This window comes from Dipodomys merriami, unplaced genomic scaffold, assembly GCF_024711535.1.
Source record: "Dipodomys merriami isolate MVZ:Mamm:240054 unplaced genomic scaffold, mDipMer1.0.p SCAF_151, whole genome shotgun sequence".
In the NCBI taxonomy this organism is placed as follows: Eukaryota; Metazoa; Chordata; class Mammalia; order Rodentia; family Heteromyidae; genus Dipodomys; species Dipodomys merriami.
Window position 1 is genome coordinate 1280150 of NW_027202838.1, and position 27868 is coordinate 1308017.

The 27868-nt window shown below is 40.4% G+C and overlaps 1 protein-coding gene and 1 non-coding gene across 4 annotated transcripts in view; one reads left to right on the top strand and one right to left on the bottom strand.

The window, feature by feature from the left end:
• The window catches only part of Gemin5 (gem nuclear organelle associated protein 5), a 61514-nt gene that overhangs the window by 18676 nt on the left and 14970 nt on the right, over positions 1–27868 (bottom strand). For 2 of the 3 annotated variants that reach the window (XM_070022668.1, XM_070022667.1), the window contains exons 10-20: positions 24618–24700; positions 21656–21792; positions 18485–18558; positions 17423–17604; positions 14152–14291; positions 11431–11602; positions 8081–8305; positions 6662–6775; positions 6164–6286; positions 4670–4765; positions 2911–3048 (exon numbers count right to left, since the gene is read on the bottom strand). In XM_070022668.1, coding sequence (XP_069878769.1) covers positions 2911–3048; positions 4670–4765; positions 6164–6286; positions 6662–6775; positions 8081–8305; positions 11431–11602; positions 14152–14291; positions 17423–17604; positions 18485–18558; positions 21656–21792; positions 24618–24700 — 1484 coding nt within the window. The remainder of the gene's footprint in view (positions 1–2910; positions 3049–4669; positions 4766–6163; positions 6287–6661; positions 6776–8080; positions 8306–11430; positions 11603–14151; positions 14292–17422; positions 17605–18484; positions 18559–21655; positions 21793–24617; positions 24701–27868) is intronic. The other variant, XM_070022669.1, reaches the window with a different exon arrangement.
• On the top strand, positions 14833–14939 carry LOC138827208 (U6 spliceosomal RNA). Its single transcript, XR_011372010.1, has one exon. It is a non-coding gene; the product is annotated as a U6 spliceosomal RNA (small nuclear RNA).

The window sequence follows — 27868 nt, forward strand, 5'->3', positions numbered from 1 at the left end:
GAAAGTAATCAGAAAGGAGTATGAGGTGACTCTGCGGTATTGATGATGGCAAGTTTCTTGACATGGGTGCTGTTATATTCAGGGTGCATACTTGAGACTCTTATCTCCAAATTAACCTCCAAAGAGCTGGAAAGTGGAGCTGTGGCTCAAGTGGTAGAGCTAGTACTGAGCACAAAAACTCAGGGACAGCCCAGGCCTTGAGTTTAACCCCCAGGACTGGGGAAAAAAAAGAAAAGTAGCATATTTTGTTGTGCACCTATTTCCTGATACATTTCATCTCCTAAACTTTAGAGCTCCATGCAGTGTCAGAATTCACTGAGCTGCCCCAGTTTTTGGCACTTACGGGAGTTTCTATTGTAAGTACACATACCATTTACATTTAAGCAGTTCTTATTGACAGACATACAGGTAGGTGTGTGTGTGTATGTGTGTATTCTATATATATATATATATATATATATATATATATATATATATATATATATATATATATATATATGTCATTTTGTACACATGAATACAGTTAGATAAATTCTTATAATTTAAGAACTGAGTGCAGAAAGAAGGATGGCCAATAGACACATGAAGAAATGTTCAACATCCCTAGCCATAAAAAAAATGCAAATCAAAACAACATTGAGATATCACGTCACTCCAGTTAGAACGGCAAAAATCAAGAACTCTAACAACAGATGCTGGAGGGGATGTGGACAGAAGGAAACCTTACTTCATTGTTGGTGGGAATGTAAACTTGTTCAACCACTTTGGAAAGCAGTATGGAGGTTCCTCAAAAGACTTCACATAGAACTCCCCTATGACCCAGCAATCCCACTTTTGGGCATTTACCCAAATGTTTACAAACAAGACCACACTAAAGCTACCAGCACAACTATGTTTATTGCAGCATTATTTACCATAGCTAAGATATGGAACCAACCCAGATGCCCCTCAGTAGATGAATGGATCAAGAAAATGTGGTATATATACACAATGGAATTCTATGCCTCCATCAGAAAGAATGACATTGCCCCATTTGTTAGGAAATGGAAAAACTTGGAAAAAATTATATTAAGTGAAGTAAGCCAGGCCCAAAGAAACATAGGTCCCATGGTTTCCCTTATTTGTAATATCTAGTATATGTATGAGTCAAGCGGAAAAGGTCAGATAATGTGGTATCAGGAAAATGAACCCTTAGATGTGTATTTTAATGTTTTTTTCTTTCATGCATGTGTTTCTAATGCATTTATAAGATTATCTCTTTGTTGCTTTGTATATCCCTCCCCCACAGTATAACCCCTGCTTTCACTATATTTGATGTCAGTATAACTTGTGGAGGAGATGGGGAAAAATCAGTTGTTTAAGGATACAGGTGGACCTGTTGCAACAATGAAAAGTACAATTTGTCATGTCCAAAACGAGCTTTACAACGTCGGTGGGGGGGGGAGGGGGGAGGAGAAGGATTGGGATTGGGGGGGAGGGGGGAGGCTGGGAAGGGATGTGAAGGGTAAACAAAGGAGGAGGTTGCAATGCTTGGTAAGAAATGTATGCATTATCCTGCCCACGTAATTGTAACTCCTCTGTACAGTATGTTCACAAGTTAAATTAAATTAAATTAAAAAAAAAAGAAAAAGAACTGAGTGCAGGTTATAGGCATGTTAAAAATGTTAAGGTATGCACTTATTGTTCAACGAATCTGATGTTTTTAGATGCTTTGATTTGTCCCTCAGAGCTGGAGGCCAGTGTTCTAGGGTAGCTGTGTTGAAGTGGTGGAATCTTTTAAGTGTATGTGGGGGAGGGGGGAAATGGGAGATGACGAGTGGATGGTAATTAGATCATGGGGGGACTGTACCTGGAAAAGCTCCATATTTATCTTGTGGAGTGGACTAGTTCCTAAGCAGAGCAAATGGTTATTAAAAAGAACAAGCTGAGTTGGGTTTATGTTTTTGTTGGGTTGGGTTTGTTTTTCTTGCAGGGTGCCAGTGGCTCACGCCTGTAAATCCTAGCTACTCAGGAGGCTGAGATCTGAGAATCCTGATTCAAAGCCAGTCTGGGCAAGGAAAGTCCGTGAGACTCTATCTCTAATAAACCACCAGAAAACCGTTAGTGGCTCTGTAGCTCAAGTGGTAGAGCACTAGCTTTGAGCCAAGGAGCCTAGGTACAGTGCCCAGGCCCAGAGTTCAAGCCCCATGACCAACAACAGCAACAAAAAAAAGAGAGCAAACATTTGGGCTTTGGGTATATAGATTAAGTAATACAGTGTGTGTGTATAAGGCTTTGAGTCTAATCTCTAGCCTGGTACCTCTCTCTCTGACTTCCAACAATCTCCTTTTGCCAGATCCTGATCAGGAAGCTCTTTCCATAGCTAAGCAAATATTGGTTTATAATCAGGAGTTAAATACATTTCTTTTCTTTAGCAAGTACCTAGCTTCAAAGTAGTTTGTTACAGTAGCACAGAATGAATAAATACATCACTATTGCTTTTATATTAAAGTGTGTTAGTGTTCTGCCTTTTTGTAGGGGTTGGGATGAAGTATTAGTTTACTACTTTAACTTTGTATGTAACTGTATTTACTTTTCTGTCCATGAAGGGCTTGAACTTAGGGCCAAGGCACTGTCCTTGAGCTCTTTTGCTCAAGGGCAGTGCTGTTACCACTTTGAACCACAGCTCCACTTCCAGTTTTTGAATGGTTAATTGGAGATTAAGAGTCTTACAGAGACTTTTCTGCCCGAGCTGGCTTTGAATCTTAATCTTCAGATCTCAGTCTCCTGAGTAGTAAGGATTACAGGTGTAAGCCACCAGCGCCCAGCCTGTAACCGTATTAATAAGTGGTTATATGATTAAGACTGGTACTGCTAAGAGCTGGTAAACATAGCCTAGAGACGACAGTACTTTTGTTGAGAAGAACATACCTACTGGTGCCATAGCCACAAGATTGTCTGTCAGCTCCCCTCTTTCTGCTGCCGTCTGAAGAACACCCTTTAAATCTCCTTTCCAAAGCATTAGCTGATGAAATAATTCAGGGTGTCCATTTTCCAAGTGCCCTTTCCCTGTTTGGAAAAGATAGTATTTGGGAGATGACTTCTAGAAAAAGAAAGGCAGAGTGAAAGAAGCAGTATGTACTTATAACTGAAGGGTTAAGTTATCTATTAGAATGATTTTAACTTTTATCAAGTATTTTTTTTTTTTTTTTTTTTTTGGGTCCGGTTGTGGGGCCTGAACTCTGGGCCTGGGCGCTGTTCCTCAGCTCTTCAGCTCAAGGCTAGTGCTCTACCACTTGAGCCACAGTACCACTTGCGGCTTTTTTCTTTTTGCTTATGTGGTGCTGAGGAATCGAACCCAGGGCCTCAGGCATGCAAGGCAAGCGCTCTACCACTGAGCCACCTTCCTAGCCCTCATCAAGTATTTTAAAGGAACTGTTGAATGAATATATTTTCAATAAGGAAGAAACTTTTTTCCTACCTAAAGATGTTATCAGTAGAAGACCAGTGGAAGGAATAGATTCACGCCCAGATAGTTAGAACAACATACCAATTCAGAAGCTCACTTGGTAATTTACCCAACCCAACCTTCTTTCCTCACATCTTTTTTTTTTTTTTTGGTCATCATGAGGCTTGAACTCTGGGCTTGGGCGCTGTCCCTGCACTCTTCAGCTCAAGGCGAGCTCTTACCAACTGAGCCACAACACCACTTCTGGTTTTCTAGTAGTTTATTGGAAATAAGAGTTGCACAGAGTTTCTTGCCCAGGCTGGCTTTGAGCCATGATCCTCAGATCTCAGCCTCTGGAGTAGCTAGGATGACAGGCGTGAGCCACCGGCACCCGGCTCTTTCCTCACATCTTGTCGATTAGAATGAACAGTGAGTTTTTGGGGTGTGAGGGATGTGTATGAGTATGAAGATTTTAAAAGTAACCATGAAAAGCTGGATGCTGTGGCTCATGCCTAGAATCCTAGCTAAGGCTGAGATCTGAGGATACCAGTTCAAAGCCAGCCCAGACAAGGAAATCCGTGAGACTCTTACTTCCAATTAATCAGCAAAGAGCAGAAAGTTGAGCTTGGTTCAAATGGCAGAGTGTGGGAGATTGGGTGGGGAGGGAAAGTAGGAGAAAAACGACGGAGGGGGGTAACAAGTTCGACAAGAAATGTACTTATTATTAGGGCTGGGAAGGTGGCTCAGTGGTAGAGTGCTTGCCTTGCATGCCTGAGGCCCTGGGTTCGATTCCTCAGCACCACATAAGCAAAAAGAAAAAAGCCGCAAGTGGCGCTGTGGCTCAAGTGGTAGAGAGCTAGCCTTGAGCTGAAGAGCTGAGGGACAGCGCCCAGGCCCAGAGTTCAGGACCCACAACTGGACCCCCCAAAAAAAGAAATGTACTTATTTATATAATTGCAACCCCTCTGTACATAACCTATGATAATTAAAAAACAACAACAACAACAAAAAAAACCAAATGGTAGAGTGTTACTCTTGAGTGAAAAAGCTAAGGGACAGTGTACAAGCCCTGAATGTAAGTCCCAGTACTCATGTACACACACATACACACACACAGACACACATATACACACACAGACACACATACACACAGAAAGACACACACACACACACAGTAACCATGATAATACCCGTAAGAAAAGCCTATGCAGATGCATGGGAAGATTACTGGATTTGTCTCACCTTCCGTCTCAATCATTCTGTACAGGGTAGGCCTGTCTGTGAAAAGCCCCAGGTGAAATCTTTCCTCAAGATCAGCAGACATATCCTCATTTCGCTCTGTACATTTAAAATGACAAATATACATATATATATATGTATGTGTATTTATATGTACAAACCCTATATTTTCCTATCTGATAATTTTAAATACACGACCATATGCTTATAAACCCTCAAGATTCTTATCTTCAATTAGCTAGCAAAAAGCCAGAGTAGAGATGTGGTTCAACTGGTATAGTGACAGACTGGAGCAAAAAAATCTACATAAGAGTTCCAGGCCCTGAGTTCAAGCCCTACTACTCACACACCAAAAGCCAAAGAATCTCCAAAATCCAAAATGTGAAAATAAACTTTTTAGGCAAAACCCAATGAGACATTTGTTAAAAAAAAGATTTGCTGGAAAAATGTTGAAAAAATTCAAACTTCAACATGTATTTAAGAGACGCAACAAACAAGCAATCAAACAAAAGTAGTAAAGAAAGTTCCTAGCCAGGCGCCGGGGGGCTCACACCTGTAATCGCAGGTAATCAGGAGGCTGAGATCTGAGGATTGCAGTTCAAAGCCAGCACAGGCAGGTACAGTGCTTAGGTCCAGAGTTCAAGCCTCACGACCAACAACAACAACAAAAAAGGAAGTTCCTTAGTATTCATTGGGACTCACGATAAAGGGATTCTTTTTGTTTTTTTTTTGGTCCGTTATAGGGCTTGAACTCAGGGCCTGGGTGCCATCCCTGAGCTCTTCAGCTCAAGGCTAGTAGCACTCTACTACTTGAGTCACACCGCCACTTCCGGTTTTCTGGTGGTTAACTGGAGGTTAGAGTCTCACGGGCTTTCCTGCCCAGGATTGGTTTTGAACCATATCCTCAGATCTCAGCCTCCTAAGTAGCTAGGATTACAGGCATGAGCCCCGGCATCTGGCTAAGGGATTCAATTTTATTCTCCACTTTTCAAGTCTCAGCTAAAAAAACCCCCTCAAAAACAAAAAAACCCCAAAGATTAAAATAATGAAGTCTCCAGGACCAAAACAAAACAATGGTCATTAAGTAATGGCTTGAAAAGCAGAAAACACACACACTCCTTCCATAAATCCATAAATAAACTTTCATGAAGTATTTTAAAGGAACTACTGAATGGATATATTTCCAATAAGGAACAGAGGAAAAGAACAGTGGAAAGAATAGATTCATACCCAGATTAGACCAACATACCAATTCTGACACATATCATTTACAATGATAACACAGAGGACACATCCCAAAGCACTGCACAGGGCTAATAAATCAAAGTGGGGATCAGGGTATGGGGTTAAAGAAAGAGCAAAGGCTACGAAAGAATGTAGATGTAGCCAATTAATTTTAGGTTTGTTATCTTACTCCTTTAATAAATCAGTAAACATGCACCCTTGATATACCAGACTGTAGGGAGCCTGTACTTTGGCCAAAGTTTATGTTTTCACCTTTGGAGTGTTTTGCAGTTGCTAGCACCAAACAGTCATGATGAAGTTCCTCTTTGGACCTGTGATCCAGGCTTGTACTCAGAGGAAGCATGGACCGAGCTTTCCTCTTCTTGATCGAGGCTTCTGAAATGTAATAAAATAATGCCACGCTGAAAAGTGGATGAGAAATAAAATAGAATGGATGTCTATTGCACAGATGTGCTCTACCAGAGGGATCTGTGCCACTAGGCAAGTAGATTCTGACTCCTACATTAAACTATCTAGTTAGTGTCCACAATATACACAAAATGCCCCCGGTTACATCAATGAAACAATAGCCACTGCTATAAAACATTTTATCAGGTGTTAAAAAACAGTTCAAAACCATTAACTATAACTGAAACATAAGCAGAACACCCACTCTATTTTTCAAGCCTATCATAAATCTTTGGGGAGTTCTAAGTTGTATATAGTAATTTAATAAAGCTTAACACTATATTTTGGTTATTAGATACTAACCTGATTTCTCTTTAGGTGGTTCCTTTTTCAGTAAAGTAACTTTGTTATTAATAGTAACTTTTGACTTTTCAAAGCTCGAAGAAACTGGAGTGCAGACAATTGATTCTCTGGCATCTACACCATGGGGGAAAATAAAGAACAATGATAAGACCTATGAAGAGTCTAATTCTAAAAATGAAAAGCATTGCCAGGCCTAGCAATTCAAGTTTACCCACACCAGGCAGACTTTGGGAAATTATCTCTTGTAAACTTCTGGTCTCTTCAACTTTATATCAGAAAACAAGAAATCCCTAAACTCTGTTCAGGTGACAAGGCACTTAAATATCTGGATCACCAAGTGCCAACTGCAAATTTAATTGTACAAAGAATAACTTTACTAAAGGAGAATATTAACTTATGTGATACTCACAATCCTAAAGGTACAAACTTGGAAAAAACCCAATAATTTGCTGATAAACATCAAGAAGTATATCTTAGGGAGCCATTTGGTGATACAGAAGCATTTTGATAAGCCAAAATATGTGAACCTTTATTTACCCATACTATGGGTCCAACAGCCACCACTTAGGACAGAGATGCCTGCAAACCATGTCTTTTTGCCACTTTAATTTTATAATACAGATCAAGAGGTGTGATTCTAAGAGGTACAGAACTTACCTAGAAAACACAAGGTAGAGTACAATCCAAGGACGACCACCAAAAGAAAATCAATTTCCTAATCAATTTCCTTTCTTCCTTCTAGATTAAGTAACTCACAGTAACTGCTTATCTGATTTATTTATTCATTCAGTAGTCAATAAGTACCAGAAAGTACAAATTATGTAAAAATGCTATTTTACCCAACAATGACCTTTTCTCTTCTATGAACTGGAATTCACTATGGAAGATTAGTGATTTCTCAGATTTCTGAGAGCTTATACCCCAGCTTAATTGACTAGAAGAACCTAGTAACTGTTTATAATTCTTTTCTTTTCCACAAAGACAAAAAGCTAGGAATGAACTCGAGGTAAGACGGTGAAACTTTGTTGTTCACACTGAAGTAGTAGCTCCCAAGGTCAGATATTTACAGATGGGGTTGAAGATGTCACACTGTTAAGAATTTTTCCCCTAAGAGTCTATGTACACACTATCATTTTACTTTGGCCCATATGTTACTCTGCCTAATTGGTTTTGTTTTTTAAAACAAAACTTGACTATTTCCACTTTAACCATCCAACAGATCTCCTCTAACACTTCAAGAGAAATAAAGCTTTAAGGAAAATTAATGATTTCCAAAGGCACTGGATACCAGCTAAGTTAAGAAGGTGAGGTATCAGGCAGGTGAGAAAGAGAAGTTTCAAAATGAGCAAGGACCTAGCTTAGTTTCCTAGCCATGATAAAATCCTAAGATAGTGAGTCAACAAGTGGTTCTGCACGTACCCATGGTAGTGAGGCCACAGGGTGACTCTGGCTCTTGGGCTTCCTCTTCGCCCTCTTGGTCTGACACGCCATTCTCTGTGGGTACTGAGTTCTCCTTTATGCTCTCTTCATTCCCTTCAAGCGACTCCTGCTTTATAAGCATGCGCAAGGTAGGTTTTTTCTTTTTCTTGGCTTTTGGCTTAGGTTGAGAGAGCCGTTTTTTCTCTAATTCAATACTTTTTTTGCCTAAAAAAAAAAAAAACACAAAGAAAAACTCATTGAAATAAGACATTCTTATTAAAAACATTCCTACATGGTAATCTGAAAACTCTTATTACAATAATCTTTTTGACAGCTTTTTGCTTTTCTTCCTTGCTTTTTTTGATGGCCACACTGGGGCTTGAACTCAGGGCCTGAGTGCTGTCCCTGAACTTCTTTTCTTGCTCAAGGCTAGTGCTTGAGCAATAGCTCCACTTCCAGCTTTTTGGTGGTTAACTGGGCATAAGAGTCTCATGAATTGGGGCTGGGAAGGTGGCTCAGTGGTACAGTGCTTGCCTTGCATGCCTGAGGCCCTGGGTTCGATTCCTCAGCACCACATAAGCAAAACGAAAAATGCCGAAAGTGGCACTGTGGCTCAAGTGGTAGAGCGCTAGCCTTGAGCTGAAGAGCTGAGGGACAGCGCCCAGGCCCAGAGTTCAGGCCCCATGACCGGACCCCCCCCCCCCCCAAAAAAAAAAGTCTCATGAATTTTCTTGTCTGAGCTGGCTTTAAACCATAATCCTAAGATTTTAGCCTTCTGAGTAGCTAGGGCTACCCAATGAATTTTTAGTCAAAAGCCATCACAACGTTAACCAAACTCTTGCAGGACTTCATTAAAATACAATGACCAATTACCCTTGAATACATATTGTATATCCTAAAAATAAGGACATTCTCAACATCACTCCAGCACAACCACTTCAGTCAAGGAATTAACAGTGGTACATTACTACAGTGGTACATTCCCCTCAAATTCAGGCGTGCATACTACATTTGACTATCAGGTCTCACTGGTTTGTCTAGAACTGCCTACAACAATTTCTGCTTTCCTTTCACTTGGAGACCTGAAACTTCAAGATTGGGAGTTACTTTGTTCAGTTTCCCTCAATTTAAGTCCTTATTGTTTACCTTTTTTTTTTTTTTTTTTTGATCCGGTCGTGGGGCCTGAATTCTGGGCCTGGGCGCTGTCCCTCAGCTCTTCAGCTCAAGGCTAGCGCTCTACCACTTGAGCCACAGCGCCACTTGCGGCTTTTTTCTTTTTGCTTATGTGGTGCTGAGGAATCAAACCCAGGGCCTCATGCATGCAAGGCAAGCGCTCTACCACTGAGCCACCTTCCCAGCCCTGTTGTTCATTTTTGTACCAAATACAAAGCTCTCTGACCAAATTTAGCCTTTCCATTTTCCCCTCCCTTCCCACTGCTACCCCTCTCCTCCCCAGCCCTCTTAATTACATGATTAAAGTATATGTGCCAGGATCAGGGGAAAAAGCTAGATGGTATCTGAATGGTAATTTGTACCTTTTCTCCCATGAACTCAGTTTTAGACAGCACTATGTCCTATGGGAGGCTTATGTGCTTTGGGTGTGAGCCACCAGCACCCAGCCTCCTTTGTTTAGTTTTAAACCACCTTTACTAAAGTATAATAATACTATAAGACCATACTTTCTTTTTAATATTTTGACGGGTTCCCATAGATCCATCATGTAACCTACCATTGCCACTACGAACAGATAGGCATGCATGGATCCCTGGGTTCCATTTCTTAGTACCACATAAACATAAAAAGCCAGAAGTGGAGCTGAGGCTCAAGTGGTAAGAGTGCTAGCTTTGAGCAAAAGAAGCTCAGGGACAGTGTCCAAGCCTTGAGTTCAAGCCCCAGGCCTGGCAAAAAAAAAAAAAAGAAAGAAAAAAGAAAAGGGTATTACTTTTACTCCTAAAAGTTCTCTCATGTCTCTGTAGTAAAACATATCTCCTTCCTGAGCCCCAGGCTGTATCACTGATCAGCTGTCACTATAGTTTAGTTTTGCCTTTTCTAGAATTTCATCTAAAAAGAAATTAAACAGTAATATACTGTCTTTTGTGACTGACTTTCGTTCAATTAATGGTTTTATTTTTAGCATTCTGTTATGTTCATTAGTACTTGCTTTTTTCGGTAGTACAGGGAACTATAATTTTTTTCCCTCTTTCTCTGTTTTCTGGTTCTATGCATTCAACCCATATATATACACACACATATATGCATATATATGCATAATATATATGCTACAACTGAGCCACACTTCCAGCCTATTATCTTCTATTTTATTTTATTGCTGAGTAGAACTCCACTGTAGGAATTGTGTTCAACACAGGCGATAAATTTGTCTGCTGAAAAACATGAGCTACTTTCAGTATATGGAGACCACAGACAAAGCTAAGAGCACTCTTTTTCACGTAAATCCAGCAATTGAGTAAATTTCTACCTTATTTTATTTTTTGTGCTGGTCCTGAGGCGGGGCTCTGTCCATGAGTTTCTTTTGCTCAAGGCTAGCACTCTACCACTTGAACCACAGTTCCAATTCCAGCTTTTTGCAATTCTCAGATCTTAGCCTCCTGAGTAGCTAGGATTACGAAGGTAAGACATCAACTCCCAGCTTCTACTTGTTTATAATATAGTCTAATTATTTCTAGTTTTTTTTCTACCAGGTGGTCATGTTCACTATTAGTCAATTTTTTGGTAATCAGAAATGGATTTCTATGCAGGGCACCGGTGGCTCACGCCTGTCATCCTAGCTACTCAGGAGGCTGAGATCTGAGGAACATGGTTCAAAGCCAGCCTGGGCAGGAAAGTCTGTGAGACTCTTATCTGCAATAAACCACTAGAAAACTGGAAATGGCCCTGTGGCTCAAGGGGTAGAGCACTCGCCTTGAGCTGAAGAGCATAGGGACAGAACCCACGCACAGAGTTCAAGCCCCATGACCGACCAAAAAATAAATAAATAAAAATAAGTGGATTTCTTCTGTTTCTTATTTTGAAGTTCAAATAGTCCCAGATGACATCAGTAGCAGCAGCCACTTCAAGCTGGCTTCTATGTCCTCAGTTCTCCTTGGCCTCTTTGATTATGGCTTGCCTTTCTGGCATAATATCATGTCCCAGACCCTTCCATTTCTCAAAAAACCCTGAACCTTTTCAGTGAAGAATGATACTTAGCAACCCAGCTCTAGATGATAGGGGCCCTGCCTCCCTTGCTGGGGCTCTGAATAGCTATTTGTATGGATCTGGTCAATTTGATTACTAAGGAAAAGAGAAAAGTTATTGGGCAGTCATTTTATGGACTCCATGCTCTGACTGACCTTGAGGAGGCCTAGAATGGTCTTGCATGGAAATCAGCCATTTGTACACGCAGAAGTCATCTGCCCCTGAGTAGATGCAATCCGGATCCAATGGGGACCATGCTACACAGAGCAGTCGGCCTCGATGTCCTCGGAAGTTGCATAGAGGCTCTTCTCGGAGAGTATCCCACACCTGCATCCAATACCATGTAACAGAACGATGACAATGTCTGGTTATTATGTTATCCTGGGGGAATAAATTACTTATTCAAAAAAACACTGGGGCTGGGAATGTGGCTTGGTGAGGGAATGCTTGCCTGGCATACATAAAGTCCTGGGCTTGATTCCTCAGTACCACATAAAAAGAAAAAGCCAGAAGTGGTGCAGTGGCTCAGTGGTAGAGTGCTAGCCTTGAGGAAAAGAAGTTCAGGGACATTACCCAGGTCCTGAGTTCAAGTCCCAGGACTGGCAAAAAAAAATAAAAATAAATAATAAAAAAATAAATAAACTTTTGACCACTATTTCCTCATGTTATTTATGACTTTTAGAAGCTCAATACCAGACACTACTATTTCCTGTGGAGAAATAAATGCTATAGGATATATAATCATTTCCATGGAATGGTTCTTTTTTTTTTTGGTGCTGGTACTAGGGCTTCAACTCAGGGCCTGGAGTACTGTCCCTTAGAGGCTGGTGCTCTACCTCCAATTCCAGCTTTTTAGCAGTTAATTGGAGAGTAAGACTGGGAAGGAAGGAGGCAATGGATGGGATAAGACATATACTATATACATATACAGAAACTTCACAACCTCCCTCTTACACAACAAATACGCACTAATTAAAAAAGAAAATTAGAGGTCTAATTACTCAAGATAATAATAATAATATAATAATAATAATAATAATATTATTATTTTTGACCACTCTGGGCTTGAGCTCAGGCCCTAGGCACTGTCCCTAAGCTGCTTTTGCTCAAGGCTAGCACTTCTACTTGAGCCACAGTGCCACTTCTGGCTTTTCCTGTGTATGTGGTACTGAGGAATTGAACCCAGGGTTTCATGCATGCTAGGCAAGCACTCTACCACTAAGCCACATTTCCTGTCCTATGATTCTCATTTTTGAGTTCCTAGAAAAATGATCAATTCTCTTTTTTTGGTGCTAGAACTGAGTCTTGAATTCAGGGTCTGGATGCTGACCCTTACGTCTTTCCCTTATGGCTAGTTCTCTACTGCTTAAACCACAGCTCCAATTCCGGCCTTTTGCTAGTTAACTGAAGGTAAGAATCTCTCAGATTTTCCTGCCCAGGCTGAACCTCAATTCTAAGATCTTGGCATCCTGAGTAGCTAGGATTACAGGAGTGAGCCACACAGGTACTTGGTATCTCTTGAATTATCCTGTGGCCATTTCACCGAAGGCAACCCTTTTTCATGGCACCCAGCTTTGTGCAAAGAGCTCAATTACAATTCAACACCAAGTTAGACATCTACTAGTTCTCCAGTTGCCAAGTTTCTTAGCTGCTAAGGACAATCTGGCTCTGACATCTAGAACTCCTACTTGGAAGACCTGGTCTGGCATTTCATCTTTATTTTTTAGGGTGTGGAAGTTTCTGACTTAACCAACTTATTATAAAATTGTTTCTGTGCCAAGTATGATAGTGCAGGCTTGTAATTACAGCAAACAGAAAGCTAAGTTAGAAAGATCTAGAGTTTGAGGCTGGGAAGGTGGCTCAGTGGTAAAGCGCTTGCCTTGCATGCCTGAGGCCCTGGGTTCGATTCCTCAGCACCACATAAGCAAAAAGAAAAAAGCCGGAAGTGGCACTGTGGCTCAAGTGGTAGAGCGCTAGCCTTGAGCTGAAGAGCTGAGGGACAGTGCCCAGGCCCAGAGTTCAGGCCCCATGACAGGACCTAAAAAAAAAAAAAAAAAAAAAAAAAGAAAGAAAGAAAGATCTAGAGTTTGGGGCCAGCCTAAATGACATAGTGAGAGATTCTTGTGTACAAAAAAAAAAAAAAAAAATACAAAAACAAAAGCAAAAACCATAAACCAACCAAAAATACTCAATTATTTTTGTAATTAGCCAACATTTCTGTGTTTAGTTTAAGACAATTGCGTATGTCTGTGTGGGGTACATGACTGTAGTCCTAGCTACTTAGGAGGCTGAGAACTGAGGCTCAATCAAGATTTAAAGCCAGCCTAGGCAGGAAAGGCCATCAGACTCTTATCTCCAATTAACCACCAAAAGGCTCTTGAGCACTTGCGCTATGGCTCAAGTAGAAAAATGCCAGCCTTGTGTGAAAACTTAGGGCATGAAACCCTTAAGTTTAAGCCTTACTAATGGCGCAAAAAAGAAAAACCAGTACAAAACGTGTGCAGTCTGTCCAGCTACTCATTTAAACCAGAATGAAGTTTTGTCAGAAGGCACTTTTTTTTGTTGGTCCTGGGGCCTGAACTCAGGGCACTGTCCCTGAGCTCTTCAGCTCAAGGCGAGCGCTCTACCACTTAAGAGTCACAGCACCACTTCTGGTTCTCTGATGGTTAATTGGAGATAAGAGTCTCCCGGACTTTCCTGCCTGGGCTGGCTCTGAACCACAATCCTCAGATCTCAGTCTCTTGAGTAGCTAGGATTACAGGCGTGAGCCACCAGCGCCCAGCAGGAGACACACTTTGATGTCTCCTTAGTTCTTGGATTCAAATGCACAGTGAGGAACGCTCAGGGTTGAGGACAGGTTAAGGACACAACAGTACCTGTGCCGTTCCATCGTAGGAAGCAGACACTAGCCTCCCATCGTGATGCGGGCTCCACGCCAGACTGGTAATCTTAGCTGTGTGTCCTGAGAGGGTCCGGTAGGGTTCTGTCATGGTCACTGGAGACTCAGGATTGCTCTCTAAGAGAAGGACAGAGAACGGTGGTAACAAGGCCAGAGTCAAGATTTTTTTCAGACCTAGGTGACTTTTAGCAGGCAATACTGTCTTCTGGGTCAGAATATGGGTACGTTATCAGGATCTGACACAAATTTACCATGAAAAGCGTTAGCTTTCACAATTCCCTTCTGAAAGCCAACAAAAGGAAAATAGTAAGACAGGTGCTGGAGGCTCATGCTTGTAATCCTAGCTACTTAGGAAGCTGAGATCGAAGGACTGCAGTTCCAGGCTAGCATGGGCCCGAAAGTCCCTGAGACTCTTATCTCTAATAAAATACTCAGCAAAAGCCAGAAGTACTGCTGTGGCCCAGTGGTAGATTGCTAGGCTTGAGCACAAAAGAGGCTTGGGAACAGAGCCCAGATCCTGAGTTCAAGCCCCACGACTGACAAAAACAAAAACAAAAACCAGGAAAATAATTTTCTTGTTAATACTTCCTAGGTAAAAAGGTATAAAATGAAGCTTCTTATGAGGGAGGAAAAAAATACAGATAAAAACCAAACTGCAGTGCTCCCTTCCGCAACACATATACTAAAATTGGAAGGATACAGAGAGCATTAGCATGGCCCCTGCGTAAGGATGACACACAAATTTGTGAAGCGTTGGGGCTGGGAAGGTGGCTCAGTGGTAGAGTGCTTGCCTTGCATGCATGAGACCCCGGGTTTGATTCCTCAGCACCACATAAGTAGAAAAAAACCGGAAATGGCAGAGCGCTAGCCTTGAGCTGAAGAACTGAGGGACAGAGCCCAGGCCCAGAGTTCAGGCCCATAACCAACAAAACAAACAAACAAAAAAACTGCAGGAGCATCTATAAGAACTACTGTTTTACACATATCAAATGTGACAAAATGCTAAAACTTAATGAACCCAGGAAAGTATAAATAAGATTTCTTTTGTATTTCTCCTGCAACTTCCTTTTATCTTTCTCTCTCTTTGCCAGTCCTGGAGCATACACTTAGGGCCTAGGCACTGTCCCTGAGCCTCTCTTGTGCTCAAGGCTAGTGCTCTACCACTTGAGGAATTAGCGCCACTTCTGGCTTTTTTCTGTTTATGTGGTACGCAGTGCTTCATGCATGCTAGGCAAGTACTCTACCACTAAACCACATTCCCAGCCCAGCTTGCAACTTTCTTTTGAATTTGAACTATCTAATGTAAGCCAAGCATCACCAGTTGCTCATTCCTGAAACCCTAGCTACGTAGATTGAGACCTGAAAATCATGGATTGAAGCCAGCCCAGGTAAGAAAGCCAGTGAAAACTCTTACTCCAATTAACCATTCAAAATCCAGGAGAAGTCTGGCTCAAGTGGTAATCTCAGACTTGAGCAAAAAGGCTAAGGGACAGCTCCATGAGTTCAAGCCCCAGTGGTGGCACAAAATCCAAAACAAGACCTACGGAATGATTAGGAAATGGAAACAAGAGGATTTTTTTCTGTTGTTGTTTTTTCTTTTCTTTTTTTAGTCTTCCTTTGGGAAGGTGGGATTGGAGGGGGGGAAAGAGTTGCACAGAAATGGAGGCACAAAGGGTGAACAGATCTATCAGTGGTACCCACTAGACACTATGTTGAAGATGAACTATAAAATTTGTGGGTGAGGACATAAGAAAAACTGGGAGTAAGAGAAGGGGTGACATTGTCCAAAAAGGAATGTACTCATTTCCTGACTTACATTAACTGTCACCCATCTGTACATTACCCTTTATAATAACAAAAATCAACAACTACAACAACAAAACAGTGAGAGAGAAAAACTGGGAGAGAGCAAGGGAAGGGGTGACGACTTTGTCCAAAAAGAAATGTATTCATTAGCTGACATATATAACTATAACCCTTCTGTAAATCATCTTTATAATAACAAAGAAAAAAGAAAAAAATAACCAGTGAAAAACAGTGCTGGATGCATGGCTCAAATGGTAGAGCACCAGGCTAGTAAGTATGTGCTCCTGAGTCCAAACCCCAGTATTGATACTTCTACCCTCAAAAGAAAGGCTCTTCTAATTGGGCGCTGGTGGCTCACGCCTGTAATCCTAGCTACTCAGGAGGCTGAGATCTGAGGATTGTGGTTCAAAGCCGGCTTGGCAGGAAAGTTCGTGAAACTTTTTTTTTTTTGGTCGGTTGTGGGGCTTGAACTCTGGGCCTGGACACTCCCTCAGCTCTTCAGCTTAAGAATAGAGCTCTACCACTTGAGCCACAGCATCACTTCCAGTTTTCTGAGTGGCTTATTAGAAATAAGAGTCTCATGGACTTTTCCTGCACAGGCTGGCTTTGAACCGTGATCCTCAGATCTCAGCCTCCAGAGTAGCTAGGATTACAGGCTAGAGTCCTGAGGCCCACCCATGAGACTCTTATCTCCAATGAATCACTCAGAAAACCAGAAGTGGCACTGTGGCTCAACTGGTAGAGTGCTAGCCTTTAGCTGAAGAGCTCATGGACAGCACCCAGGCCCAGAGTTCAAGCGCGCGCGCGCGCACACACACACACGCGCACACACACACACACACACACACACACACACACACACACACACACACACACACACACACACACACACACACACACACACACACACACACACAAAACTAGGTTGTTTTGTGTATGAGTATGCATCCATTTGACTAAGTGAGTAAGTAATGGAGTCTGAACAAGGCCTCTCCATCTTGCTTAGTGTTATTGCTCAAGGCTGGCACTCTATCACTAGAGCCTTATCTCAACTTCCAATTTTTTGTTGGTTAACTGGAAATAAGTGACTTTTCTGCCCAGGCTAGCTTTAAACCAGGATCTGAGGAGAGGGAAATTAGAAAAAGAAAAATGAGAGAAGGGGGTAACAAGTTTGACAAGAAATGTATTATTACTTTATGTAACTGTAACCCCTCTGTACATCACCTTGATAATAAAAAAAAAATGAAAGATTAACAAAACAAAAAAGCGTGAGCCATTGGTATCCAGCAACTGTTTTCTACATTAACATCATGTTTGGATGAATTTTGAAGTAGATAAATGTTACTTTTGAAAAAGGAGGAAATAGTAATTAAATGCTAAAAAGAAAGTAAAAACAAAGAACAGATGGCAAGTAGCTGAACACAGGAAGGAATAACCAATACCTATGACAGTTTTCAGATTGTGTACATAAATGACTGCATTGTTGGAGCCTGAAGCCATCAGATAGCTGAGTTCCGGTTGGCTGCCATGTTCATGATGCCAGGTAATGGTGTTCACAAGTTTGTGATGCTGCTGGATGATGCAGATCAGCTTCAAGTTGGGAACCTGAAATATTTCTATTGATCTGAAATAAGAAACATACCAGGAAAAGAAATGTTAATAACATATTGCTAAATGCAAAAAGCCACCTAGTCTAAGGAAGAGAATAGCTCTTTCCACTTCTGAAAAGATCTCTCCCAAGGAATCCTGAGCTGTATATGTTTGTAAACACTGAACTTGGGAGGCTGAGTTAGAAGGATCATGAAAGTGAAACCAGCCTGAGTTCCAGGTCAACAACATAAGGCTACAGAATGAAACCTCATGTTAAAAAAAAAAAAGAACCAAGTACAAAATGCTATTCTTTGAAATAAATTTATCTTGCTTTAAGAAATCTTTACAATTTCTAAGAAATTATGCTACTGGGCATTCATAATGAACAGTTAAGAAAAAGTAAAATAAATTAATGAAGTAATGTCTGGCATTGGATAAGATACAACGAGACCTAAAAATAATTTCTTCCTATGATTACTTGATATACCTGAGGCTCCCTAACTAACATTACAGATAATAATTGCCATATTGTGATAAAAGTATGCAATTATGCTTTTCCTCCCCCCCTTTTTATTTTTTTGTTGGTTGTAGGGCTTGAACTTTGGGCCTTGGCATTGTCCCTCAGCTCTGCAGCTCAAGGAAAGTGCTCTACCACCTGAGCCACAGCCACACTTCCAGTTTTCTGGTGGTTTGTTAGAGATAAGAGCCTCTTGGATTTGCCTGCCTGCGCTGGCTTTGAACTGTGATCCACAGATCTCATCCTCCTTATTACTAGGATTATAGATGTGAGCCACCAGAGCCCGGCTTCGTTTTTTCTTTAAACATAATTTTATTGTTATTATTAAGCTGTTGTATAGAAAGGCTATCATTTTATAAAGAGTTTTTTTCTTTTTTAAAAGGAAACAAACACATACCCATCTTCATTGCCAAGAGCCATGATTTTGCCATCTGCTTTCCAGCTGATCTCTGTGTGTACAGGCAATTTGTACTAGAAAGCAAAACAAACCAATTCTGACTATAAATATGTTTTTCTCTACACATCTTACAAATCAATGCTGATAACAAAATTAAAAAAAAATCCATAGGGTTAAACACATCCTAATTACATGGTAGCCATTCTTGTAGGCAAGTTAAAGACTTACTAAGAAAAAGTATTCTAAGAATGATTTATTTAATGGCACAGAGGACAGTTAGAACTAAATGTCAGTCATGTTTAACTTGTAAAATAAAGCTAACTAAGATGACTTCTATAATGTGTCCACTTGACAGCCCAGGTTTCAAGGTCCTTAACAAAAAGCTGCATACTCTTCTATTCTTCCAAAGTTGTTTTTTCCCATAATCACCAATGGTCGTTAATATTCCCCAAGACTGTGTGGACCCTATTCTTGCTGGTTTCTTTAGCCTACTTCATACTATCAACTATCTTATGCCTATGAAGAGCTTGCAAATACCTATTTCCAGTCAAAATTCCTTGTACATACCTCTGATCCTTAACTGCCATTAAAAACTTGTTAAACAGGAATATTTTTTTTATTACTGGATATTAATGTGTAAGTAAAAAATATTAATAAGCAATTTATTACAGTGCTCAAGGGAAAGGAAATTAACTTTTTTGTGTGCTATTATATGGGCTTGAACTCAAGACCTTGCCTTCTCATTTGGCCTTTTCCCTCAAGGCTGGTCCTCTATTACTTGAGCCATAGCTCCACTTCCCAATTTATTTTGGAGGTTAATTAGAGATAAGTATCTCACAGACTCTCTTGACCAGGCTGGATTAGAACCCTGATCCTCAGATCTCAGCCTCTGAAGTAGTCAGTATTATAGGCATAAGGCATCAATGCCTAGTTTCTGTGAGAGGGTAAGGTACTGATTTGGAGCTCTAGTACACACAGAAATAAAAACAAAAAGATGACATATTAGTATACTGAAAGAACATTAAACCAAACATAATTAAATGTGAGTTTCTGGGTGAAGGATATCAAAGAATTATTATCACTATTATCTTTTCTGGCTTTTTTTTTTTTTTTGCCAGTCCTGAAGCTTGAACTCAGAGCCTGGGCTCTGTCCCTGAGCCTCTCTGTGCTCAAGGCTAGCACACTACCATTTGAGCCAGAGTACCACTTCCAGCTTCTTGTTTATGTTGTGCTGAGGAGCTGAGCCCAGGTCTTCATGCATGCTAGGCAAGCACTCTACCACTAAGCCACATTTTCAGCCCTATCTTTTCTGGCTTTTTAAAATCAGAAATTAGGGTTGAAAGCATGGTTGAAAGCTAATGGTAGCCCATTAGCTAGGGATCGAAAGCACCAAGTACCAAGTTTGAGTCCCAGTCTTGGACTTTAAATAAGTAGTTAAAATGAATAATTTTCCTTAAATTGCCTACAGAAAACTCCTAGTATCTAAATTTATGGTTCAATGGTAACTGGTACTAAGGAAAACTGAAAATGCTCAGGCAGACTGAACATTTTAGAATTCCATGGTCACCATAAAGATAGTAGATCTGAGCATCAGTAATTTGATACTACATGAAGTGGGCTATATTAATGATATACACACTGTTGTATACATTAATACTACTGCTCATAAAAAAGATCTTGCTTCGGGCTGGGAAGGTGGCTCAGTGGTAGAGCACTTGCCTTGCATGCACGGGGCCCTGGGTTCGATTCCTCAGCACCACATAAGCAAAAAAGAAAAAAGCCGGAAGTAGCGCTGTGGCTCTAGTGGTAGAGTGCTAGCCTTGAGCTGAAGAGCTGAGGGACCCAGGCCCAGAGTTCAGGCCCAACGACCGGACCAAAAAAAAAAAAAAAAAAAAAAAAAAAAAAAAAAAAAAAAAAAAAAAGATCTTGCTTCATGCTCTTTATCTTGAATGCACTGGATCCCAAATACTACTAAATATATGCAGCCTTTCAACAACTCCAAAATTTTACTTTTTCACTTACATTAGCAAATTATGTACTTTTGTTTTTTTGTTCATCTGTTTGGGAGAATCACAGTAACATTTACTTTGCTCTTTTAATATTTATTTTGGGGATGCATATTTTCACAAAATACAGGAAAACACTCAGCAGATCACTTGATTTAAATATAAGTAACATAGCCAGGAACCTGTGGGTCATGTCTATAATCCTGGCTACTCAAGAGGCTAAGATCTGAGAATTGTGGTTAACCAGACTGGGCAGGAAGGAACACTATATCCCTTATCTTGAATAACCAAAAATGCTGAAAGTAGAGCTATGAGAAAATGGTAGAACACTAGCCTAAAGAAAAAACCAAACCAAACCAGGGCTGACACACACACACACAAAATTCTGGGAGCTACTTTGTATCATCTCAAACACACACACACACACACACACACACACAACACACACACACACACACACACACACACACACACACACACACACACACACACACACACACACACACACACACACACACACACACACACACACACACACACACACACACACACACACACACACACACACACACACACAATTCTGGGAGCTACTTTGTATCATCTCAACTTCCTAATGGGATGTAGAGAGCCACAATGCCCACAATGCCTTTTCTGGTTTTCTGCTGATTCACTGGAGATAAGAATCTCATGGATGCACCTGCCCTCTCTGGATTTGAACTGGGGATCCTTAGATCTCAACCTCCTGAGCAGCTAGGATTTCAGGTATGAGCCAATGGGCACCTGGCTAAAAACTTATATATGGTGAAAACACAAGTAATAAATCTGGAAGTAAGGCTAGCTTTCTGTAATGTATCTTGAACAAAAATACTTTGTGGTTGGATGTGGAAACCCTATTATGGTCTTTTTTGCTGTGGCATCATTTTGACCTAAAAAGGAAGCTTTATGGTTAAAATATGGAAGCTCATCATAAATCACTGCAATTGAGGACTGGATTTCTTCATGTCACTCAATGATAAAGTCCCCTAAGATTACATATACATTCAATTATAGCCTTTCAACAAAACCTAAGAAGTGTGACCTAGCATGGTGGATATCGCTAGTATGGAATGTAGCATGCAAGATGGAAACAGAAGAACCTGAGAGGAGGCTTCAGACGGTAACTCACTTTGGTAGAATTGGTGTCCCTGATGAGTTTGTTGATGTCAAAGGCCTCACCACTCAGCTTCCAGGGGTTATGCTGTAAGACAATCCCTTCCCCTCCACAGCTGTATAAAGTGAGGGAAGGTCTGTCTCCTTCTCCTCCTAAGGCAGAAAACAAAGGTTATGAGTTTTCAACAACTTAAGAATTTGTTTCCAGAGTATGACTATCTAACTAGGAGAATCAAGAAATAAAAATCTGAAACATTCCAATAATAAACTGGAATAAACTATTCCTTCCATCCTGTACACAGTTGTAGGGACAATGAAAAGGAGATATTCTTAATTCTATGATAATTTCCAAGACCCAGCACATTTATTTTAAACATTTTTCTGTGACATCAAAGCTGGAATCAGGAAACAATATTCCCAAACCAAAAATTATGAGAATTCTTGCCCATATTCCCCCTGAAATTAATTTCTTTTAATCATCCAGATTTTATTAGCAGATATATGAAAAATCTTGCTTTTAAAATCAAGTCATATTTAATACTAAAACCCCTATGTTTTCAATTTTGTCATTTAGAGGAGTGTAGGATTTTAGACAGCTTGAGTATTAAGACAGATAAATCACATTAATATATCAGATCTTAGCCTTATCATCACTGCTTTGGGGAAGCCTTGCTTTATTTTTAGAGATTCCTATACTTTCTACTTTCAAGGTATCTGTCTAGCAGTCTCTTTTTGTTTTTTGCCAGTCCTGTGGGGCTTGAACTATGGGACTGGGTACTATCCCTGAGTTCCTTTTGCTCAAGGCTAGTGCTCTACCTCTCGAGTTACAGTGTCACTTCTAGCTTTTTCTGTGATTAGTTGGAGATAAGAGTCTCAAAGACTTTCCTGCCTAGGCTGACTTCGAACCATGATCTTCAAATCTCAGCCCCCTGAGTAGCTAGGAGTACAGGTGTGAGCCATTGGCACCTAGCCATTCTCATTATTTTAAAGGTTATCAGCTGTCATATTAAGTAGTAGTATTACGATCTATGATGATTCAAAGGCAAGAATTAACACAATGTTTGAGAAAAACAGTGAGCATTTAGTACTTCCTAGACTGACAAGGAATTGATTTTCTTTACCTGTACCTTCCCAAAAGCCATAAGATTTAATTGATCTTTTTTTTGGGGTCTGGTTGTGGGGCCTGAACTGTGGGCCTGGGCGCTGTCCCTCAGCTCTTCAGCTCAAGGCTAGCGCTCTACCACTTGAGCCCCAGAGCCACTTCCGGTTTTTTTTTTTTTGCTTATGTGGTGCTGAGGAATTGAACCCAGGGCCTCAGGCATGCAAGCAAGCGCTCTACCACTGAGCCACCTTCCCAGCCCCGATTTAATTGATTTTTATGATTACTACTATGGTTTGGATGTCTCCTCTAAAACTCATGTTGAAATTTAACTGACACTGTAACTGTATTAATACATGGATTCTCAAGCCAGGCGCTGGTGGCCCATCCCTGTAATACTAGCTACTCAGGAGGATGAGATCTGAGAATTGCAGTTCAATCCCAGCATGGGCAGGAAAGTCTGTCCAATTCCTATCTCCACATAACCACCAGAAAGCCAGAAGTGGGGGTGTGGCTTGAAGTAGTAGAGTACTAGCCTTGAGCAAAAGAGCTCAGGGACAGTGTCTAGGTCTGAATTCAAGCCCTACAGCCAGTAAAAAAAAAAAAAAAAGAAAAAAAAGAAAAGAAAAAGAAAAAAAAATGAATCTTTAAAAGATTATCATGTAGGAGAGCTCTGCCTTCGTAGATGACTTCATTATGAAAATGATTTGGTTGCAAAAGCAGTTTCTTCTCACACTGTTACTTATTCATATTCTTTTGCCTTTCTACCTTTCTTTATAGGGAGACACAGCAAAAAGACCTGAATGCTGTGCTCTTTAACTTTCCAGAATATTAAGCCAAATAAAATTTCATTGCTTATAAATTAACCAGTCTATGGATAGTCCCTTTACTTAAAAATCCCTTTTAAAAAAATTCTAGGACTTTCAAAGATAGCTATAAAATTTCAACTTTCGTATAAAAATTAAAATTTTAGCAAATCAATCTTTAATTTGTTCATATACAAAGAAAATGAAATCAGTATTCTAAGCTGGGCACCAGTAACGCATGCCTGTGATCCTTACTACTCAGAAGTCTGAGATCTGAGGCTAGTGTATAAAGACAGCCTGAGCAGGAAGCTCGATCATGAGACTCATCTCCAAGTAACCAGCAAAAAACCAGAAGTGGAGGCGTGGCTTAAGTGGTAAAGTGCCAGGCTTGAGTGAAAATGTTAGGGAGACCACTGAGATCAAGTCCCAGTAATGCCATATACACACAAAAATAGAAGTATTCCACTCTTTGGGCATTTAAATATACAGAACTGCAAGAATTCCTATAACTAAACTATAGCATTTCTAAATCAAGTATTTCCCTAGTGCATACAGCAATCCTTCTGTTGAATGAAAAACCTATTACTGAAGGCTGCTTAAGTTCTGATAACTTACTAATGCTTTAGAGGTTAGGGGAGTTTATAGGTAAATTGTTTTTCCTAGATACTCCAATTTGTCACTTGCTACTGATGCTTTCATGGACCCCTGGGTACACAGCAAACCACAAATACAGTCAGTGACTTAGGACATTTAGAATTCCATTTTTTGGTTGGTTGTGGGGCTTGAACTCTGGGCCTGGGCGCTGTCCCTCTGCTCTTCAGCTCAAGGCTAGCACATTACCACTTGAGACACAGCACCACTTCCAGTTTTCTGAGTGGCTTATTGGCAATAAGAGTCTCACAGCCTTTCCTACCCGAGCTGGCTTTGAACTTAAATTCTCAGATCTCAGCCTCCTGAGTAGCTAGTATTACAGGCGTGAGCCACCACACCTGGCTTCCTTCTACTTTTAATGCCTTAGGATTCAAGTGAAAGAAAACCCTACGTATTTGTTAAAGAATGATACACACACTTACCGAGTGGCATGGGAGGCACTGGTGGACCCCAGGCTAATGTGTACACAGTCTTCTTATGATATGTGCTTGAAATCTGTGGAGGTCTTTGCAGGTGGAGGTGGTGCAGAACAAAGAAGAAGATTTAAATTATAAAAAGGAATAGTGGAAAACAGACCATCTTTGTCTAAAATGACTTTATTACAAACTCAGTTATTCATAGAAAAAAGTAATTTCAGTACCTTTTCCAGTTGATTGTAAAAAAGCACTTCATATATGAGATAATACCTAATATACCTAGAAAAAACAAGTCAATTCTCATCCATCTGGCCAGTTTGGAGCTGTTTTCTTATCTGTCCCTTTAAGCAGCCCATTTTATAATTGTCAAGTATCCTAGCGTTGCTATAACATTGTAGAAATATGAAAGTTCGGACAACTAGAAATCTAAGAAGCTACTAATTCTACCTGTTAAGACAGAAAATGTCAATTATTTAAAGTTATTGCTAGCCATATAGTCACTATTCAAATATATTCTTAATGTGACAAGATTGAGTATAGACTGATTTTCCAAATTGACTCTTTTTAAGGAAACCTTGCTCTTAAGGTTTTCTAGTGATGTTTGTCAGTAAAGCATGCTTTGGACACAATCACCACACTGTATGACTTCTAATACAAATTATTTTCTAGGTGTGATTTTAGAACTCCAAAATCAAGAACTGAACCGACTGTGGCATTATTTACTTTTATGTACCTGACAAATTGATAGAAATCACTCTAGATAATGAACCAGAATTTCTCCAACTAAGAGACAGAGTAAGCTATATATGGCGTGGATACCTAAAACTACAGCAATATCCTTCCTCCAACTACGTAACTTTATTAGTGTTGTCTTGAAAATTCACCTTTTTTAAAAAAAATAAGCTTTTTATTATGAAAAGACTGTACAGAGGGGTTACAATCACATAAGCAAGGTAATGAGTACATTTCTTATCAAGCATTGGTGTCTCCTCCTTTGTTTTTCCCCTACCATCCCCCCTCCCTCCCGCTGCCTAAATTGTAAAGTTCATTTTTCAACATAGCATCTTGTACATCTCATTGTTGCAATGGGTCAACCTGTATCCCTATTTAAACAATTTGTTTTTTTCCCTTCCGTTCCCCAAATTATACCAACATCAAATACTGTGAAAACAGGGGTTATACCGTGGGAAAAGGACATACAAAACAAAACAAAAAAATCACAGGGTACCTTATAAATACATTAGAAACAATAGCAAGCAAGAAAAAAACCACTTGCGTCCTTATCTCGGGGTTCATTTTGCTTAACATCATCTTATCTGACCTTTTCTGCTTGTCTCAGATATATACTAGTTATTGCAAATAAGGAGAAGTGGTTCTGTGGCTCAAGTGGTAGGGTGCTAGCCTTGAGCAAAAGAAGTTCAGGGACAGTGCCCAGGCCCTGAGTTCAAGACCCAGGACTGGAAAAACAAACAAACTTTATTATACTCACTGAAACTTGAATTTTTTTTCAGTTTTTCTATTTGAAATGTGGCTAGTGTAACTGAGGAACTAAAGTTTTAATTTTCTTTAATTTTGCTTACTTTAAGTAGTCACTTAGAGCTTTGTGGCTACTCAAGTGAACAGCTGTGGCCTATGACAAAGCCTCTAGAACAACTTGAATGTAAGCTACATAAGTCACTCAGTTTTCCAGTAGTCACAGTAAAAATATCAAGCCCCCAAAACAAAACAACCACCACCACCACCACCAACAAAAAAACAGGAGTTTACTTGAAATTCAGCAGTCTATGTATTATTTAAGCCTTAATCCTCAGATTTCAGCTTTCTGAGTAGCCAGGATCACAGATAACCCACTAGCATGTAGTTTCTATATATATATATATTTTTTTTCTGGTTGTGGGGCATGAACTCTGAGCCTGGGTGCTGTCCCTGAACTCAGCACTCTACCACTTAAGCTACAATACTTCTGGTTTTCTGGTGGTTAATTGGGGATAAGAGTCTCTCCTGCCCGGGCTGGCTTTGAACTGTGATCCTCAGATCTCAGCCTCCTGAGTAGCTAGGATTATAGGCAAGAGCTACCAGTGCCTGGCGTTTTTTTTTGTTTTGTTTTGCTTTTTTTTAAATAGCAAGACATTTCGAGTTGGACTCCTTCTCCTTTCCAGTGCTCAGCAGTCACTTGGAGCGAAGGACTACTGGAATGGACAAGGTAACTCTAGACCTAGTTTGCAGTTGTTAGGAAACGCAAGTAGAGAAATCAGAAGTCACCATAAGAAAATAAATGAGTACCTGGAGTCAGTGGCTCACGCCTGTATTCCTAGGTACTCAGGAGGCTGAGATCTGAGGACCAAGGTTCAATGTCAGCCCAGGCTGCAAAATCTGAGATTCTTTTTTTTTTTTTTTTTTGTCGGTTATAGGGCTTGAATCTAGACCTGGGCACTGTTCCTCAGCTCTTTCAGCTCAAGGTGAGTGTTCTACCACTTGAGCCACAGTGCCACTTCTGATTTTCTGGTGGTTAATTGGAGATAAAGAGTCTAACGGACTTTCCTGCCCAGGCTAGCTTTGAACTGCAATCCTCAGATCTCAGCCTCCTGAGCAGCTAGGATTATAGGCGTGAGCCACCGGTGCCTGACTTACAAGATTCTTATCTCCAATTAACCACCACAAAACCAGAAGTGGCATGGTAGCTCAAAGTGGTACAGCGCTAGCCTCAAGAACAAAAGCTCAGGGACAGTGCCTAGGCAGAGTCCAAGCCCCACAACTGACAAAAAAAAAAAAAAAAAAAAAAAAAAAAAGACAAGAAAAAAAAAAGGATTGGAAGCCACCATAATGAAATAGCTAGGCAAGGACAAGATACAAAATAGCTTATAAAACAACTAATTTAGAATCTGAAAAGGCCATACTATGGAAAGGAGACACAGGGGTGGTATTTTAGAGTACTAAAACCCCAAAGAGACAAAGCAACATACAATGTATAAATCTGAACGAAAAATTAATTTGAAAAGTATCTTGTGGCTCAACAAAGGAAATATGTGTACTGGATATAAGACTATACTACGTTAATTTTTTTTTCTTTTTATCTTCTTTAGTTTTTGTTGGTCGTGGGGCCTGAACTCTGGGCTTGAGCACTGTTCCTCAGCTCTTCAGCTGAAGGATAGTGCTCTACCACTTGAGCCACAGTGCCATCTCTGCCTTTTTCTGCTTATGTGGTGCTAAGGAATTGAACCCAGGGCCTCATGTATGCAAGGCAAGCACTCTACCAC